The sequence below is a fragment of the Miniopterus schreibersii genome (genome assembly GCF_964146895.1).
Source record: "Miniopterus schreibersii genome assembly, chromosome: 18".
In the NCBI taxonomy this organism is placed as follows: Eukaryota; Metazoa; Chordata; class Mammalia; order Chiroptera; family Miniopteridae; genus Miniopterus; species Miniopterus schreibersii.
This window is the reverse complement of record NC_138121.1, coordinates 7,674,532-7,693,073: the sequence shown is the minus strand read 5'-3', so window position 1 is coordinate 7,693,073 and position 18,542 is coordinate 7,674,532. Positions and strand designations below refer to the sequence as shown.

General features: G+C 51.8%; 2 protein-coding genes across 2 annotated transcripts; both read right to left on the bottom strand.

The window, feature by feature from the left end:
* Positions 1–3,433: 3,433 nt before the first annotated feature.
* Positions 3,434–6,808, bottom strand: SERTAD1 (SERTA domain containing 1). The gene is made up of 2 exons (XM_081118497.1): positions 6,656–6,808; positions 3,434–4,497 (listed from the first exon to the last, which is right to left on the bottom strand). Exon 2 carries the CDS (start codon positions 4,495–4,497, stop codon positions 3,781–3,783), a length of 717 nt encoding a protein of 238 aa, XP_080974623.1. The 5' UTR covers positions 6,656–6,808; the 3' UTR covers positions 3,434–3,780.
* Positions 6,809–13,473: 6,665 nt separating this feature from the next.
* SERTAD3 (SERTA domain containing 3) lies at positions 13,474–17,198 on the bottom strand. Its single transcript, XM_081118245.1, has 2 exons — positions 16,809–17,198; positions 13,474–14,765 (listed from the first exon to the last, which is right to left on the bottom strand). Exons 1-2 carry the CDS (start codon positions 17,121–17,123, stop codon positions 14,163–14,165), a joined length of 918 nt encoding a protein of 305 aa, XP_080974371.1. The 5' UTR covers positions 17,124–17,198; the 3' UTR covers positions 13,474–14,162.
* Positions 17,199–18,542: the final 1,344 nt, after the last annotated feature.

Genomic DNA, 18,542 nt, shown 5'->3' with positions numbered 1-18,542 from the left:
CGGGTTCTGGCTAAGGCCACATCAGTAAACACAGGACATCCTGCAGGGCTGGGGAAGGAGGCGGAAGCTTCTGTTCAGGGACCACCCTCTCCCCACCCAATCTGAGTGGAGCAGGAGCCAGGTCCCACCTGGTGCAGCCAAAGGAAACTGCCATCTCCCTCACCTCCATCCTTAATGCCTGCTCCTGCCCTGGCCCTCTCAGCAGAGCTCCAATCCCAGGGCCCAGCTGCATGGATGCCTTGAATCTCCATGTCCCTCTCTGGTCTTGGTGTCAACCGCAGACCTGCTTCTCCTCCTGGTCATCATTCCAGGGTGGCCCTGCATCCCCCAGTCCCCTAGCTAGAGACCTAGGTCTCATCCTAGGCTCCTCCTTAATCACAGTTTATCACCTGCTCCCTCCTCTCCCTATGGCTGCTCCTGGCATCCCCGCTGGGCTCCTGGCTTCCAGTCTCATCTCACCACCACCACATGCACATGGCAGCCAGAGATCCCTTTACTTCTAGACCCCTTTACCCTACTGCCTTCAGAGTGGAGTCCCTCACCCAGTGCCTGTGTGCCCTGGCTCCTGCCCACCTGTCCAGCCCCATCACTTTCCCCCTCATTCCAGTCAAACCCAGCAGCATACAGGTCCCTGAAAAGGTTATAGGTAACTCTTGTAACATGCAGTTCCCTCTTCCTAGAACACTCTTGCTTCAGATCAACAGCTGTTTGAGATGGGTACTGTTACTGTTCCAGCTTAGAGGTGAGGACCCTGAAGCCCAGAGAAGTTCAATACTTTGCCTAGGGTCACAAGCCACAGAATGGCAAAGCTGAGGTTCAAACACAGTTGGTCTGGCTCTCAACACAACCACTGTTCCATGGCCTTTGCACCACTAAGCATCGACTAAGCATCATTAGATTTCCGTGCCGGGACTGCACATCCCAGATGCTAAGCAAATATTCATTGAATGGGTGAATTGGACTGGGGTAGAAGGTGAGCCTTGGAAGGTGCAGGTGTCAGATGCCAGAGGACTGGGATAAATTCTGAGGGCCTGGAGCAGGGGAAAGATGTGGTCAGATTTTCCTTTTAGATAGGGACAGGCACATAGTAGGTACTCATAAATTTTCGCTGAATGAGAGAAGGAAAGAAGGGAGGGTGGGAATAGACCAAGGACAGAAAAGAAATGCGTGTATGATGGGGGTCCCGGTGAATGTCCAAGGAGGGGAGCCGGCCTGGGGAGTGTTGTAGTGGGAACACACAGAGGCTCTGTGAAAGGCAGCAACGGCCCCAGGGCTGGCAGCTCAGCGAGGAATGGTGTGGGCCCTGGAATCTGCTGGCTGAGGTGGTGTGGCCTCCTGGGGTTGAGCCTGAGGGCGGAGGTGCACACCAGAAAGTCAGGGAGCCTGTACAATCATCCGGGGATCAGATATGGGGAGAGTGGGGCAGATCCTCCCGCAGGGGCTGCTCATAAACCTGAGGGCGCCCAGGGAATGGGACCAGAGCTGATCTAGCCCATAAGGTGCTTCTGTACAAAAGATGTGCCCCTTCCCCAAGGCACTTGACTCCCATCTGCTAGGAAACTGTCATAATAAATATGTAAATGTATGGTACCCAAGACATTTGTGGCAGTCCCTTAAATATGGAGCCTATGTGCAGGGCACTACCTCTGCAACTGCACTCAGAGGCTCTGGGGAGAGGGGGGCATCGCTGGCAAGCAGATGGGGAGAATCACTGACAGGTAGGTTGGCTGTCTGCATCAGTAGGTATCGCGGATTGTCCAATTTGGTACCAGGAGACATCAGGAACAGGCCCCCAGGGTTTTGTAAACCGAGGGCACTGTTGACTCCACAGGAGGGGACCCTTGAACCACTGGGCAGACCTTCAGAAAATCTAAGGCAGTGGCATCACAGGCCCCCCAGACTGGGCACTAGGGGGCATTGCTGAACTCCACCTAAAGTCCCAAGGATTGGGTCTGGGTCAACGCCGAGTCTGAGTCCCGTCGCCCAGGGGTTGGAGTCAGGCCCCCAGAAGACCTTCAGCCCGGACACCAGCTCCCTGCGGGCCATTTCCACTCCCCTCCCAGGCGGCCTCATCTACTTCCAGAAATGGGCACGACTTCCTCTGCCCCTCCAGGAAGCCCCACGCTGCCCGCCCCGCCCAGTTCCCTCCCAGGCTCAGCCTCCCTGAAGCCACCAGCCCGCGGGGAGGCTGGTCCTCAGCAATCCCCGTGTCCCCTGGCCGGCATTTCCCCCATCCGAGGCCCAGCCCCTCAGGCCACCGTGGGCCCTCTGCTCCGCCCCCGCCCCCGCCCTCGGCGCTGCCCTGCCCCCGCCGCCGCCAGGAAGGACGCCGCCCGGGTCCCGTGCCAGGCCTCTGAGTGTGCGGCCCCTCCCAGCGCGGCCAGGAATGCGGCTGGACCGCGGGGGCGGCGCAGACTCCGGCGCTCGGCCCGCCAGCCGGCCCTGTCACACAGGCCGCCAGGCAGGTGGCCTCAGCTCGCTGCGGCCTGGGTTTCTTCTAGAAGGAAAGCAGGACCGCCTCCCTCTTCGGCCAGGCCGCCAAACCCAGTGGCTTTATTTCCGAGTCAGCCTCCTAGCTGCCTGTTCTCCGCCCAAATTGAGATTTGAGGTCTGGAATTTTATTTTTTAATCCTCACCAGAGGCTATTTTTTCCATTGCTTTTCAGAGACAGTAGAAGAGGGGGAGAGAGAGAGAAACATTGATGTGATGTGAGACACATTGATTGGTTGCCTCCCTGACACACACCGAGGAGGGCCAGGGACTGAGCCTCAACGGAGGTACCTGCCTTCTGCTGAAATCGAACCCTGGACCCTTCAGTCTGAGGGCTAATGCTCTAACCACCGAGCCAAACCAGCTAGGGCTGGAATTTTATTTTATTTTATTTTTAAGTTGCTGGAGTCTCTGTTTCTGTCACCATTTTCCTGGAGAGCTGCCTCTCAGAGCTCCTTGGAGAGGCTCCATCCAGCTTCCAGCTTTGTGCTTTTATTTCTGGCTCATTCTGAAAGCTCCCTTTGGCCCCTAGTCCCCAAGACCACAGGTAAGGACTAGATTTCATTATCAAAAAGTGGCCTGAGGCTCCTCTGCCACCACCACCACCATGATGTACAAGCACACCAGGGAAACCTGGCTGAGTACCTTCTGGGGAGTCTTCTAGAGGGCCAGTTACCAGACTTAACTTGGTCTGCTTCTCAGACCAATAAAATGGTAAAGTTCATGGTTTGAAACCCACCTTCTCAAGTGATGACTTCCTGGAGCCTTGGTTCTCTCAACTGTAAAATGGGGACAATAATAATGCCCATCTCGTTATAAGGATTAAGTGAGTTAACACATCAAGTGCTTAGAGCTGTGCCGAGTGCACAGTCCGTGGTCAATAAATGTTAGAGGCTATTAATCTCACCCTCGCCTTAGCCCAGAAACAAAGAAGCATACAGACTTGAAATTTCCCAGGACTGGTTTTTAATTTCAAAAAACTGGTTGGGGTCTCTTTCTACATCAGGGAGATCTACACCGCAGGCTATGACCTCAGGGGAGTCAGTCCAGCATTAGGCCAGGTCCAATCGCAATCCAGCCACCAGGCCCCGTCATTCCATCATGAGGCTGAACCCAGGCTCCTCCCATCAGTCTGAGACAAGGGGACAGAGGTGAGGCTGCCCAGGACTGATTCTGTCTCTCTGAAGCCCCCATCTCTGTTCTAGAGGAGCCAGTTGTGTCTTTCCAAGGAGAGTTGGCTCAGTCACCAACTCTCAGTTTAGTCATCAGACAATCCTCCCAGCCCAGGGGTCAGGGCCCTGGCCCCGGTGGTCGTTCCAGTGCCTGTGTGCTCACCAGCACGTCCATGAGGTAGTCCAGCTCAGTCTCATTCAGCTCTGGAGCTTCCTCCTTGCCTGACCCATCTTCAGGGCCAGGTTTGAGGCCCTCAGAGGCTGGCGCCCAAAGTTCGCTGTCATACATGGAGGTATCAATGTCCTCAAACAGGCCCTCAAGCCCATCGTCTAGTAGACAGCCAGTGGCTGGGTCCAGCAAGTCCAAGGCAGCCAGGCTAGGTGGGGCTCCCCCAATGGGGCGGCCTGGTGGGCCTTCATCTGCCAGGGGCTGGGGGGCCTGGCTCAAGCCCTCAATATGGCTGAGGTCCTCCAGGAGGCTGGCCATGGAAGCTGAGAGGCCGGCGTCCGAGCTGGCCAGCAAGTTGTCAGCCACATCAGAGGCTGCTGGCGGGCTGGGCGCAGGTGGCAGGACAGCTGTGGGCACCATGGATGCCTGGATGCGTCGCAGTGTGTTCACAACCAGCACGAGGTGCCGCAGGTTCGGCTCGCTCTGCCGCAGGCTGTGGTGGAGCTTGAGCACTGAAAGGTCAAAGAGGGAACTGGAGGCCACGGCCGGGGGTGCCGGTGCCACTGCTGGGTGGTCAGGATCCAGCCACCAGGTGTCCACTGCCAGGGCTTCCTTCTCCTCCTCCTCCTCCTCCCGCTTGCGCTTCAGTCCCTTGCTCAGCATCATCTGTGGGAAGGGAGGAGTCACTGAGTTACAGAAAGCCAATGTTAAGTTCAACCCCCGGCTCTGACGACTGCTGTGTGGCAAGTCACTTAACCTCCCTGAGCCTAGGTTTTCTTAGGGAATCTTTAAGATACAAATGATATTAGTATCTACTTCCTAGAGTTGTTTTGAGGCATATATGAGAAAATATATAAAAAACAAAAACAATACACCCTGGCTGTTGTGGCTTAGTTGGTAGGAGATATGTCCCGTACACCAAAAGGTTTTGGGTTCGATCTCGGGTTGGCGTACATATGGGAGGCAACTGATTGATGTTTCTCTCTCATATCAATGTTTCTTTCTCCATCTCTTTCCCTTCCTCTCTCTGGAATCAATGAATTAAAAATAAATAAATAAATAAAAAAATGCCCTGGCCAGTGTGACTCAGTGGTTAGAGTTGGCCTGTACACCAAGGGTCGCGGGTTCGATTCCTGGTCAAGGGCACATAACTGAGTTGAAGGTTTGCTCCCCGCTCCCCTGCTGGGGTGCATGCGGGAGGCATCCATTCAATGTGTCTCCTCATATCTGTTTCTCTCTCTCCCTCCCTCCCTCCCTTTTACTCTCTCTGAAGAGCAATGGGAAAAATATCCTCAGGTGAGTATTAAAAAAAAACAACAAAAACCCAACACTACAACAGTGCCTGGTACATAGCAATTTCTCTTATTAATAAGTACTATTATAATTTATTTCTCCAATAAACCATATGAAGTGTTCAATATTCATCCTTTTTTTTTTTTTTTTACCTACAAAAGCCGCTGTTTCACGGTTTAATATTTATTGAGGACCAGGCATCAGACAATAAACTAACAAACACAGGAAATGGACAGATGGTGCTAGGAAGATACTAAAAAGTTCTGGGGAGTGGTCAGGGAAGGCTCCCCTGAGGAGGTGACATTTGAGCTGAGCCCTCAAGCATGAGGAGTCCCCCTCAAAATAACCAGGGGGAAAGCAATCTGGGAAGAGAGAACAACAGCAAAGGCAAATAAAGACTTGGAGGCAGGATGAGCTTGAACTGAAAAAAAGACCAGTGTGTGTCAATTATACCTAAAAAAAAAAAAAAAAAGACCAGTGTGGTCAGCACACAGGAGTGACGGGTGGGGGTGGGGTGGAGAGTAGGCAGAGGCAAGAAGTTAGATTTTACTGTGAGTGTGGTGGGAAGTCACTGCGCGGGTTTGAGCAGGGGGGAGAGCGGTGGTGTGAATTGATTAGGTTTCCAGAAGCTCCCCCTTGGCTACTTCAAAGAAGATGGGGAGTGAGGAGAGAAGGGGGAAGGGGCCATTCCGAGGCTACGGCACTCCTCGGGACGGCAATGATGGTGGCTTGGAGTAGACGGTGGTAATGGCTATGGAAGGAAGTTGGCCGATTCAGAATTTATTTGGGAGGCAGAGTGGACAGAGCTTGCCAGGAAATCCTGATGGGCACGGGAGTCACTGAGAGCAGCATGAAGACCCACACTTTCCGGGGGGGGGGGGGGGGGACCTGGAGTTCTGGACTCCTAGCCCAAGCTGGTTTTTTGAGCTGAGCAGCTGGCAGGGTCCAGTTCCGGGGTCCTTGTCCAGCAGGACCCCAACCCCTCACACTACTCAGAACTGGGTCCTCGCCTCCTTCCCAGTAGACCCTGGAGTCCAAAACCGCAGGAATTTAGCCCCCTACCCCGACTGCGCCTCCCGGTCCCGGCGCCCCCTAGCGGCACCGGGCGGGCCTTCCTCCGGGGATTCCGGCCCCCTAGACCCCGGGACCCTTCACACCGCCCCAGGTCCTGGTTGTCGCTCCCGTCTGCCGCCCGAAGCCGCGCAGGCCGGGATCCCGGGTGGGCTGTTCTCCCCACTCGGCCTCCGCTCGCTACCGGAAGGCAGTGGAGGCGGCTCCTCCCGAAGCGGCGGCGGCGGGGGCGGGTGAGTCACGCAGCCGGAGCCAGGGAGCCGGCGCCTCCGCCCCCTTCTGGGGCTGCGGCGTGATTCACCCGGCCCGGCCGAGGCGGGCGGCGCTTAGAGTCCAGCATGTTTCGATCCCGGGAAGCCCCGGCGAACACCTGCCGGACCCGGGGATCGAACCTGCCAGAGACCCCCGCCACCGGTACCCCTTCTTTCCCTACCTAGGCCCCTTCCCTTCATTTACATACCCAGTTCGCCAGCTGCCAATCAGAACAAAAAGGGAGGCACCCGCAGCCAATCAGAAAGCGGCGGCGGCAGCATCGCTCGCTCGTCCTCCTTCAGCAACCGGCGCCTGGGTCCGGAGACGCAGTTCTGACTCCGACTCACGACTCCAGGCTCCTGACTACTCTTAGCTACCGCCCACTCCCGTGCGGACCCGCCCTCCACCGGGGATTGGCCCTGGACCGGATGGGCGGGGCCTGTGGGCAGGTTCAAAGGGAGGGGAGGTTGGCTTCAGGGCGCATGCCCCGGCGGCGGGAGGGGAGAAAAGGGGGTGGCTGCTTGCCCTGGCAGCGATAGGGAGCCGTTTTTAGCCTTCCAAGGTGCGGACCTTTCACACTTAACCATGCACATGCCAAACCCAGCAATCGAGCTTTTTCCGCGCCCGGCCCTACAGGGGATCTACACTCTAGGCTAGCCAGGCCTGGGTTCAAATTCTAACTCATCACCTGATGTGTGACCTTGGAAAAACTCGACCTATCTGAGCCACAGGAAGTCTATTAAATGGGAATCTTCTTGCTTATCTCTTGAGTTAGGAAAGTTAAAATAAGATCGGATCTATAAGAATACTATTCCAGGTTCAGCAAATGCTGGTAGAAGGACTCAATTGTGGGAGTCAGAAGGCAGGAGGGGGTGTGGAGGGGGATGCCACTGGAGTCACATACCAGGCTCTGTTCCCTAAGTGTGACCTTGGGCAAGGGTTGTAATTCCTTAGAGTCTCTATTTCCTCATCTTTGTTAAAATGTGGGAAATAGCTTTGGGGCAGAGGATTGTTGTGGATTAAATAGAACAATTTGTGCAAAATGCCCAGAGTGGTGCGCATGTCCTTTTATCAGTAGTAATAGTTGTTGTGGTGGTAGCACCGGTGCTTAGCTCAATGGGGGGACACTCAGAGTGGCATATAGGTGACAGGAGTTTAATACCTGTCAGATAAACTGACAATGGGACTTAGCTTCTTCAAGTAGCTCATTTGCTAACTCTTCTGAAACTGTGGGAAGAGCTGTTAGCTATGAATAACGCTCCTGGCCAAAGTAAGTTCTCAAATACGCTAACTACACTATGCAGCATATTTTACAATTGCCAAGATATGGAAGCAGTCTAGGTGTCCATCAATAGACAAGTGGATAAAGAGGATGTGGTATATATTGTTGGCATAAGAACATCCAAACCTGTAGAGAATTTTTATAAGAGTTTATTTGAGCCAAACTGAAGACATACGCCAGGAAGCAAGATTTCAAGTGCTCCAGCGAATGACAGTTTGCAGTTCCTTTTATACATTTGGATTTAAGGAGGGAGCATAAGGAAGGTTACATGAAGGCAGGAATTGGATTACAGGATAGTTAACATTGTGCTCTCTTTTTTAAATCCTCACCCAAGGATATTTTTTTCATTGCTTTTCAGAGGGAGTGGAACGGAGAGAGACACACATGGATTGTGTGTCCCAGGAAGTTTCAGTATCCAAGTCGAATTACTGAAATGGTGAACCTTTGGCAGTGGAGCAACATCCTAACTATGAAGTGTGAATTGAGGCTGAATTCTTCCGAAAGGGAAGCACAGGTAAACAAGGCAGTCAGGTCTTATGAACCTTTATTACAAAAACACTCTGACCCTGGCCAGTGCAACTCAGGCTGACATCAAGTGGAACTTGTGAAGTGCTTTAAATAGCAGGTGTTTTCTATATGTTGCTGGAAATCAAGAGGTTTATAAACATGTTACATGTCCAGAAATGAGTTAAAATACTCAAAAGTCTAAACACACTGATTTAGGAGTGCATGTGTTACAATCTCAAGAGGGATCAGTAGTTCATAGGGACTAAATTAATACTTGCCTCTGGTAAACAAAACTTCAATTATTTCTGTAGTATACCATCTTCTGAAATAAAAATGCAATTTTTTTTTTTAGGTATATCTTTATTGATTTCAGAGAGGAAGGGACAAGGAAAGAGAGAGATAGAAACATCAATGATGAGAGTCATCATTGATCTGCTGCCTCCTGCACGCCTCCTACTGGGAATTGAGCCTGCAACCCGGGCATGTGCCCTGACTGGGAACTGAACAGCAATCTCCTGGATCCAAGGTCAATGCTCAACCACTGAGCCATGCCTGGCCAGGCAAAAATGCCAATTTTAAAAAAACATGTTTTATTGATTTTAGAGAGAGAGGAAGGGAGAGGGAGAGAGAGATAGACCATAACCAGACAAATACAGAATGTGGGACATCAATAATAAAACTGGGCTATTCCACCAAAAATTCAATTTTAGGAAAACACAAAAAGGGATTAATGAGGCTGGGGGAGGGTGTTCCAGGATAAAAGGTACTATACAATTTGTTCATTGCAACCAAATAAGCATGTGAACCTTCACTGAATCCTGATTTGGGATGGGGGGAAGGAGGGGTAACTAGGAAAGATATTTTTAGGAAAATTGGGGAAATTTGAATATTGACCTGATAATACATGCTATTTTGGAATTTTGTTAGATGTGGACTAGTATTGTGGTTTGTAGGTGATCGTCCTTAATCTTTAAAAAGAAAAAAAAATAATTATTGATTGTCTTTAGAGAGAGAGAGGAAGGGGGAGAGAGAGAGGGAGACACCAATTTATTGTTCCTCCTATCCATGCATTCATTGCTTGATTTTTGTATGTGCCCTGACCCAGGATCAAACCTGCAAACTTGGCAGATGGGGACAAGCTCCAACTGACTGAACTACTGGTCCAGGGCAAGTGTGTCCTTAATCTTAAGGATGCCTGCTGAGCTATTAGGGGTAGAATGTCATGATGTCTGCAATTTACTCTCCAGTGGTTCAGCAAAAGAAAAAAATATACACACACACACATATATACATATGCAGATAAAGAAAACTTAGTGTTAACAATTAAATGTAGATGGAAGGGTATTCAAGTGCTCTGAATACATATTAAAAATATATATATTTCTATGTGCCTGAAAATTTTCATAATAAAAAGAGGGTAAAATGTTAATTAGAACCAGGCCCTTGCTTGGCAAATTTATATAATTTTCCCCACAACCTATCTTTTTGGCCCAGAGAAAAAAAAGCTCAGAGTCTCCGGAGAGGCTCACTCCAGGTCATACACTGAAGAAGAGCTCACAGGAGTCATTTGATTAACATGTTTTATTGAACACCTACTATATGATGAGCACTGTTGTAGATGATGAGGGTACAGCAGTGGATAAGGCTCACATGGTCTCACTTATTATGGATTAGGGGAGGGTGTGGAAATATGAAAAGAGGTAACATAGCCCTGCGGTTGAGCTTCCACCTAGGATCCAGGAGATTGCGGTGCGATTCCCGGTTAGGGCGCATGCCCCAGTTGCTGGCTCCATCCCGAGTAGGGGGCCTGCAGGAGGCAGCCAATCAATGACTCTCATCATTGATGTTTCTCTCTCTCTCTCCCTCCCTCTCTCCGAAGTCAATAAAGATATATTTAATTTTTTAAAAAGAAAGAAATTAAAAAAACAAACAAAAGAGGTGACATGGAGTAGAGGTAGTAAGGCTCTGCTGGAAGAGTGTTCCACCAGAGGGAAGGGCCAGTGCGAAGGCCGGGAAGTGGTGGTGTGCTCGCTGGCGGCCTGGCAGTGAGGCCCGTGTAGCTGGGTTGTATGCTGTCTGGAGGAGTCGGGAAGTTTTCAGGCCCTTCAGAGCACTCTATGGGCCTTTGTTTTTCTTTCTAAGTAGGATGAGAAGACCCTGGAAGATGAATAAATGATTAAGATACTCTCTGCTTCCATTCAGGGACTTGAAGACAACAAAATAGGATGGGAGTAATAGAGAGGCTTGAGGAGAGGTGTCCGTGGCCAGGTGGTCCCGGAGAGCCTCCCTGAGGAGGTGACTTAGGAGCTGAGACCAGAAGGTGTTGAAGGAGCTAGGAATTCAAGGGGCTGGGGGAGGGGAGAAGGAAAGTGGTCGAGCCTCGGAAAATGAAACCAGAAGCTAAGCCAGCGGGGAGGAGCCGCCGCCAGCTGGGGGGGGAGCGCCCAGCCCCAGCCGGCCGCCCCGCCCGGCCTCTGGGGAGAAGGAGGCGCCGGGCCGGCTCCAGGCTGCCGCCGCCCCTGGCGATCCCGCCCGTGGCCAGCCCAGGGAGGAGGGTGGGCCGTGGGTAGGGACCTGGCCTCCCAGGCCACGCCCGGAGGTGGCCGCGGCCGGTCTCCCACCGAGAGGCGGCGGGGGAGGGGAGGCTGGGGAACGTGGACTCTGCGCTCAGGGCCGGCTTCCCTTCGCTGGGCCAGCTTTTCCACTTCTCTCTCCAGTTCTTTAACCGGGCAAGGGCTGGGCCTCTCTGAGCCTCAGTTTGTTCATCTGTAACGTGGGGCTGTTTCTCAGACTGGCCTGACTGTGATTATCTGTATGACAGTTAAAGAGAGCCTGTTTAAGTGAGTTAGATCTGGTTCCCCCTCTGCTCAACACCGGCCCATGGCTTCCATCTCACTCAGGGTTTGCTCGGGTGCTTCCTGTGGGACTCCCACAGAACATACACAGTTTGTCCCCCTCAACTCCTAGTACCCCCCCCCCACCTGCTCACTCTGCTCCAGCCATACTGACTGCCTCAGGGTCCTAAAACTCTCCATGATGCTCTGACCTCAGGGCCTTTGCATTGGCTGTTCCCTCTGCCAGGATCAGTTCACAGATTCATTTGGCTCACTTCTCACCTCCTTCAGGTCTTTTACTCAAATGGCACCTTTTTACTGCTGCCTTCTCTAGCCATCCCAACTATATAGCAACACCCCCATCACATTCATGCTTCGCTTCCTTTCTCTCTACAGTATTTATCGCCACCTGACAGATTGTACATGTTACTTTTTTTGTGTTTATTTCAGTCGTGTGTGTCCCTCCCCTCCCCCTGCCCCTATGATGAAAGCAGGAATTTCCTGTGCCAGGCCCACAGTAGGCACTCAATAAATTTGAGCAGTTTTGAAATTGGAATCCTTGGTGTGCATCAGGCCCCCTTTACACACTTTGCAGGATCACTCAATGAGGCAGGTATTACTCCTTGTCTCAAGGCTGGGACATACTGGTATGTTTGAAGGGCGGAGAATGGTGTGGCTGGAGCATAGGAGTAAGGTGATGGGTTTAGTGAGGTAGGAGGGAGGGTTGGCCATAGCAAAGTCAGGAGTTCATTTTTTTCAACAATAGCAAAAACAATTTTTTTTTTGAGTGCCCACTTGTGCCAAGATTAGTTCTATGCACCAGGGGATACAGCTGGACTAAGACGGACAAAACCCCTTCCTCTGAGTTTCCAATGGGCCAGGAGGCTAACTGTAAAGAGGTAATAAATAACTTGAGCTTGGGTAGGTGCTACTAAGAAAATCAAACAGAATGCGATGGGGTGCTGGTGCACCTGGACATTAACTCAGGGGAGGCCTCTCTGAGAAGCGTCCTCTGGGGAATTAACAGCAAAGGCAAAGGCCCCAGGGTCAAAATGAGTTTGAGGTGAAAGGAGACCAAAGTGGGGGAGGTGAGGAAGGCAGGGAAAAGTGGAAGATTAAAATGGGCAAGTTAGGAGTGAGATTGTTGGGTCTCACAGGCTTTGGTGAAACTGGGGTTTTATTCTTTGTGAGAAGTCACTCTAAGTTTAAACTAAGATGCATGTCAAGATGTGGACATTAAGTGCCTTTTTGAGATCCTCTTGACCACCTCTTTTCTTGATTGGCACCTGTTAGTTACCCCATTGCTTTCAGACTTAGATGCAATGCCCCTCTCAGGGTGAGAATCTGGCTTTGAGCCAGAAAGCACAGGCAAAATCCCCCTCCTTTCCCAACCTCTGGGCTATACCAGTGTGGTTCCTCCTTGCAACCCTTCCAGAAAAGTCCCTAAAGCTGTGTAAACTCACTTGGTGCATATCAAGGCTTTGGAGAGGCATAGCCAGTGCAGTAGCAATGTTTTCACATTGTATCTTGCCTGGTCTCCTTTCCCCTCACTCTCACCAACCTGGGTTTGCACCTCCCAAATAAATCCTTAGAACCGTGACTTTAGCCTGGGCTGTGCTTCTGAGCCAGCGGTATTTTTTTTCTCCTCTGGGCCTCAGCAGCCCATTTCATACAATGAAAGTGTTCACTTTTAAGTGCCAGAAAGCCCTATCTTTTGACACATAATTCATGTGACTCAGTTTCTTCTTCCTGTGTCTACCCATGTGGCTGGGGAGTCTAAATCTACCAAGGTGCCAGTTAAGAAGCAGGCCTGGAGGCAGATTGAGTCCTAGCTCCCTACTTGCTCTTACTAGCTGTGTGACCCTGAACAGGAGACTTGGCCCCTCTGAACTTCAGGTTCCTCCTGTATACGTGATTATAGTATCTACTTCTATGTAATTGTGAAGATTAAATGATTTAATTCAAATAAAATGGGTAGAACAGTGCTCTAACAAGCACTCAATAAATGTTACATTTATCTGGCTGGCGTGGCTCAGCTGTTGAGCATCAACCTATGATCCAGGGGATGGAGGTTCGATTCCCAGTCAAGGCACATGCCTGGGTTTCTGGGTTTTGGGCTGGATCCCCAGCAGGGGGTGCGCAGGAGGCAGCCGATCAATGAATCTCTCTCATCATTGATATTTCTATCTCTCCCTCTCCCTCCTCTCTCTGAAATCAATAAAAAATATATTTTAAATAAATAAATAAATAAATAAATAAATAAATAAATAAATAAATAAATAAATGTTACATTTAACAGTATACCTGCCCCAACTTTGACAGGGAAGGGATACAGGTGTCTAGGGAACTTACCAGGTCCCTCCCATTGACCCACTGAAGTTTACAAACTTTAGGCAACACCATCCCTTCCAAAATACTTTTATTTAAAAAATAATAATAATTACAATCAAAACCTACCCCCACCCCACCCTCAAACCACCACAAAACCCGCTTTTCTTTTAAATAATGCGGCATGGAGCAGTTTGGTTTCCACCTATTGCACGTGGTCCGGCCTGATTATGAATCAGGAGGCTGCTGGGTCTGGGGTCCTGCCAAGGAGGTGGGGTTCAGCCTTGGGGGAGGAGGCCAGTCCCTCCTACTCCTTCCCCATACAAGAGGCAGAGCCTGGGTTTCCATAGCTACCAGGCAACACATCCCTGTCCTTCTTTGACAGGCCCAGCTTATCTTCCCTGAGGCCCCAATGGTCACAAGAGGAGTAAACTGGAGGGGAAGGCAGAAGAAATGTGGAGGTGGGAAAGCAGACTCCCAGAAACAGTTTCATTAAGGCATTTGGAACAGATAAATTAATTCGGGAAGACCCACCTTCACAGAAGGCTTTGGTAATCAGACACACACACACACATACATATAAGACAATTTGTGGAACCCTGAAATGGGAGGAAAAGAGGCCAGCCACTGCTTAAAGCCTCCACTAACACACACACACACACACACACACACACACACACACACACACACACACAGCTGCATCCAGGGGATCCAGCCCACTGAGGCTGAGAATGTGGAAGGAGCACCCTTTAACCATTCAAGTTTTAGGATCCCAAAATGATTTCCATGATGTGATCTAGTTCATTCCACTCCCAGGACCCTGGGGCACAGAAGAGGTTGTGAGGAGGCTCTGGTGGGGCCAGTGCAGGTTCCTTTTCCACTGTGGATGTGTCAATGTCCAGGAAAAAGTCATCCAGACCTGAGTCCCCCAGGTACCGAGAGCTCAGAGCTTCTAAGAAGACTGGATCAGGCTGGGGAAGCACTTCATTCTGGGGGCCTGGGGTAGCCACTGGATTCTGAGGGGTGTCGGTCTCGTCCATGGAAGTCTCCAGCTCCCTGAGAATAGAGCCGATGGTGGTTGACAAGGAGAAGTCCTCCTCGCCCAGGAAGAGGGGCTCAGGGGGCAAGGCAGGTGCTGGAGCCAGGCAAAGCGAGGCCTGAAGTTGCTGCAGGGTGTTGTGGATGAGGACATGCCTGCGGAGGCTGGGTGCTCGGGGGCCCAGGCTTCGCTGCACTTTGTCTAGGGAGATGCGCAGCAGGGCTTGCTGGTAGCTTCGCAGGCCTGCTGCACTCCAGTCCCACTTCTCATCCTCTTCTTCCTCCTCCAGGTCGGAGTGTTTCCTCTTCAAGCCACCTACCATGATGCCCTGTGGGGAGAAGAGGGGCGAGTCAGACACAGTAGGACTAGTTCAAATCCTGAATCTCCTGTATGGCTGTTGATTTTTAATGATCTGAACTTCAGTTTTTGCATCTATAAAATGGAGACAGTGTGAATCCCATTTTGTACGTGACTAAGAAAATCAGACCCGGACACAGGTGGGTTTGAATCCCACGTACTTGCCTGGGCCTCCTGGAATAGTGAGTTTTCCTCCTGGAAACTCAATTTCCTGTAAGATGAGTATCCTAACTCAAGTCCCTCTGAGCCTTAAAACTATTCTTTCCACAGTACTCATTTTTAAAAGTTTTATTTATTTATTGACTTTAGAGAGGGAGGAAGGGAGAAGGAGAAACACTGATTCGTTGTTCTACTTATGTAAGCATTCATTGGTTGCTTTTTGTGTGTGCCCTGACCAGAGATCAAACCTTCAACCTTGGTGTATGGGGATGACGCTCTAACAAACTGAGCCATGGGGCCAGGGCTTCCGTAGTACTCGTTTCTTCAAATTTGACACATACAAGACAGGTGTTGAATACAGAGACCTAGACTAGGAGCAAGGAATCTTCGGTTTTAATTCTGCCTTCCACACTGCTCACTGTGTGATCTTGGGAAGTGGTGTGACATTACCTCTCTGGGCCTCAGTTTCCTCAACTGTAAAATGGGGAGTGTAAAAATTCTCACCACATCGGCAAGGAGACCCCACATGTAATATGCACAGGGCTCACCGCACAGGAAATGCTTACTGAACAAAGTTAACTGCCACTTATTCATTCAATAATTTTACTTAATGAGTACCTACTATATTCACCTGGAGCCCTGTTTGGGCACCTGTTTGTCCAGACTCTTCTGTCAGAGCGTATTTCTGTCCATGCTCTTTTCTAGCAGTGAAAAGGGCCTCCCCTCATTCCCTCGGCTCGTGCCTTACGATTCCCTAAAGCGAGGCCCCATAGAAAGACTTGCTAGAACTCGACTCACGCCAAATCCCGCCCCCTCCCGACCTACCCAACCAGACCTCGGCCCTCTACAAGCCCCGCCCCCTTCACAAAGCTCCCTCAGCCAGCCAGCCACGCCCCAACTTGGCCCTAGGGCTTATGGGAAATGTGGGCCAATAGCCACCAGGTACACACGTAGACCTCGAGCGTGCACTGCAATCCCCAGAGAGCTCCGCAGGCCACAAGGAAGAACCTCCCCCACCCTCCCCCAGGGCATGCGCACAAACGCCCGGGGCGGGTGGGGGAAGGGAACCCGGAGGTCCAGTTGCCTGGCTCCTACAGAGCCCCGCCCTCCGCTGCTTCCAGGGCGGCCGGTCGGAGCTCCGCGCCCGGAACACCCCTCCCCCCACCCTAGATGGCTGCACTAACACAGCTTTCCCCCGATCTTTCGCACCCTAGGAGGTCCTGGAGTCTTCCTCCAAACTGCTCGCGGGTCCAGAAACCCAAGCCCCAACACCTCGCTCAAAGACTACAAATGCTCTCCGGTCCATTCCGTTCCGGACATTAGGTATCTCAATTTTGAGACCTTTCCCCGTCAACTTTCCTCTATTCTCCTTTCAAACGCCTCTCGACTTCACCTCCAAACTGCCCCCCTCCGGCTCCAAGACCTGAACATGGAACTCTCCCCAGCACCCTCCCTCCGCCACTGCGTCTGGGAAACCAAGACTGCTTGCCCCTAGTTCTCTCGCTTCTCCAAACGCCCGGGTTCCCAGCCCCAACCCCTTACAACTTTTCCAGAACACCAGAGCCCCGAATTGTCCCAGTCTCCATATTTCCTGCCCCTAAAGTTCCTTCCTTGGTTCTCTCGCTTCTCCAAATACCCCAGGTCCTAGCTTCAAACTCCCTCCACTTGAAGATCCTACCCCAGCAACCTCGCCTCCTGTCCAGGATCTCGAATTCAGTCTCCGATCCCCAAACCCTATCAGTCACCCTGAATCTGCACTCCCCTCTCCCACCCAAACTCCGCCTCCACAACTCCCGGGGCGCGCCTCCACCTCCCCAACCCAATGCAGGTCTCAAGCCGGGCAGCCATCCCTCACCTCCGCTGCCAGGTTCACTCCTGGAACGTCCGCAGCTTTGCGACCCTCCAGAGATAGGCAGAGGCCTTGCTCGCCTCCTGGGGCCTCTCGGTCTGGCCTCGGGCTCACCCAGCTCCAGCCCGGAGCCGACCCATGAGCCGCGATTGGCTGGAATCCTGCCCGCCGCGGGGCGCGGATTGGCTGGGTGGAGCCACCTTCCTGTCGCCAGGAGACGGCCGACCCGCCCTCCCTTCGCGAGCGCCCGTAACCTTTTAAAGGATTCCGACTCTCTAGGGGGCGGGGCCACGTCTCTGGGGTGGAGGGTGGCGAGGACATCAAAACTGTTTCCTTCAAATCAGCTACTGATTTGGCGATGTCCTCGCTCCAACATCGTCAGCATTGACCTCTGAAACCCTTTATACCAAGCCTGAAGCCCGTGGCGGAGAGAGACTGGCTACCCCACGCCCCCTCACCCCGCTTCCCGGGAGGGCGGGGCTGAGCCACTAGCGGAGGCTGCGCCCCGGGAGTTCCGAGGGCGGACGCAGCGGGGAGGAGGCTGACGCCGCTGAAGGCCAGCCAATAGTTTGCCGCGGCGTACGTTGCCTGGGAGATCGAAGCCCACCCCTTCGCTTCATCTGCACTCCTGCCCCTCCCAACGCTTTACCTCTCCGGCCCCTGATCTCCCGGACTCCTCTGCAAGTCCTCCGGGGGCCCGTCCGTCCCGAAACCTCCTGACGCCCCATCCTGCCTCTCTCAGGATGGCTCCTCCGCTGCTGGAGGCTGGCTCGTGGCTCCCCACTACCCTGGGGACAAAGTCCAAACTCCTTACTTTTGCCGCAGAGCCCTTGCTCCCTACCGCCCTGCCACACCGGTTCACTTGGAGCTTGTCTAAAATGGCTTCAGGTGCCCTCCACCACCGTGAACAGAGATTTTATCTGTTTTCTTCTCTACTTTATCCCCAGTGCCTACAGCAATGCCAGCTGCATAGCAAGTACTCAAAAATGAGAATGAAAGGGGATCAAATATACATACGGTAAGGGATGGAAACTAGACTTTTGAAGGGGAGCACACAATACAGTATACAGGTATTGAATTGTAATGTACGCCTGAGATTTTTATAATGTAATAAACAATGTTACCTCAATAAAAATTAATTTTAAGAAAAGGTTTCTGGCCCTGGCCAGCATCGCTCAGTGGTGGTAAGGGCATGTACCGGGTTGCAGGTTCAATCCCCCCCACCCTTGGGCGCGTGTGGGAGGCAACCAATCGATGTGTCTCTGTCACACGGATGTTTCCCTTTCCTCTCTTTCTCTCTCCCCCTTCCCCCTCCCTTCCACTTTCTCTTTAAAAAAAAAAAGGAAAAACATATCCTCACTCCTCGGGTGAGAATTAAAAAAAAAGGTTTCTGGACCTTTCAACTTGTTTCTCCATTCTGAAAATAGACCCTCAATTCCCAGGCTACCTCTCATCAGAAATCATCTCAAAGGTTTCCTCTTCTTGGAAGCCCTCACTGACGCTCCACGGTGGATTGGTTCCCATGGTATCCTGTGTTTCTCCCATTGCAGCCCTGACCCCTCTACCCAGGCCTCCCCCATCCTTGCCCTGGGCTGTCACCATCTGGACTGTGGGCCTCCTGAGGACAGGTACCAAGGTTATCTCTGTCGCCAACTGTATGGTCACAGCAACACCTAGCAGAGGGCTAGAACAAGCAGGCGCCCAGTGAAAGTTTGTTAAATGCCCAATGTGGCAGAAAGA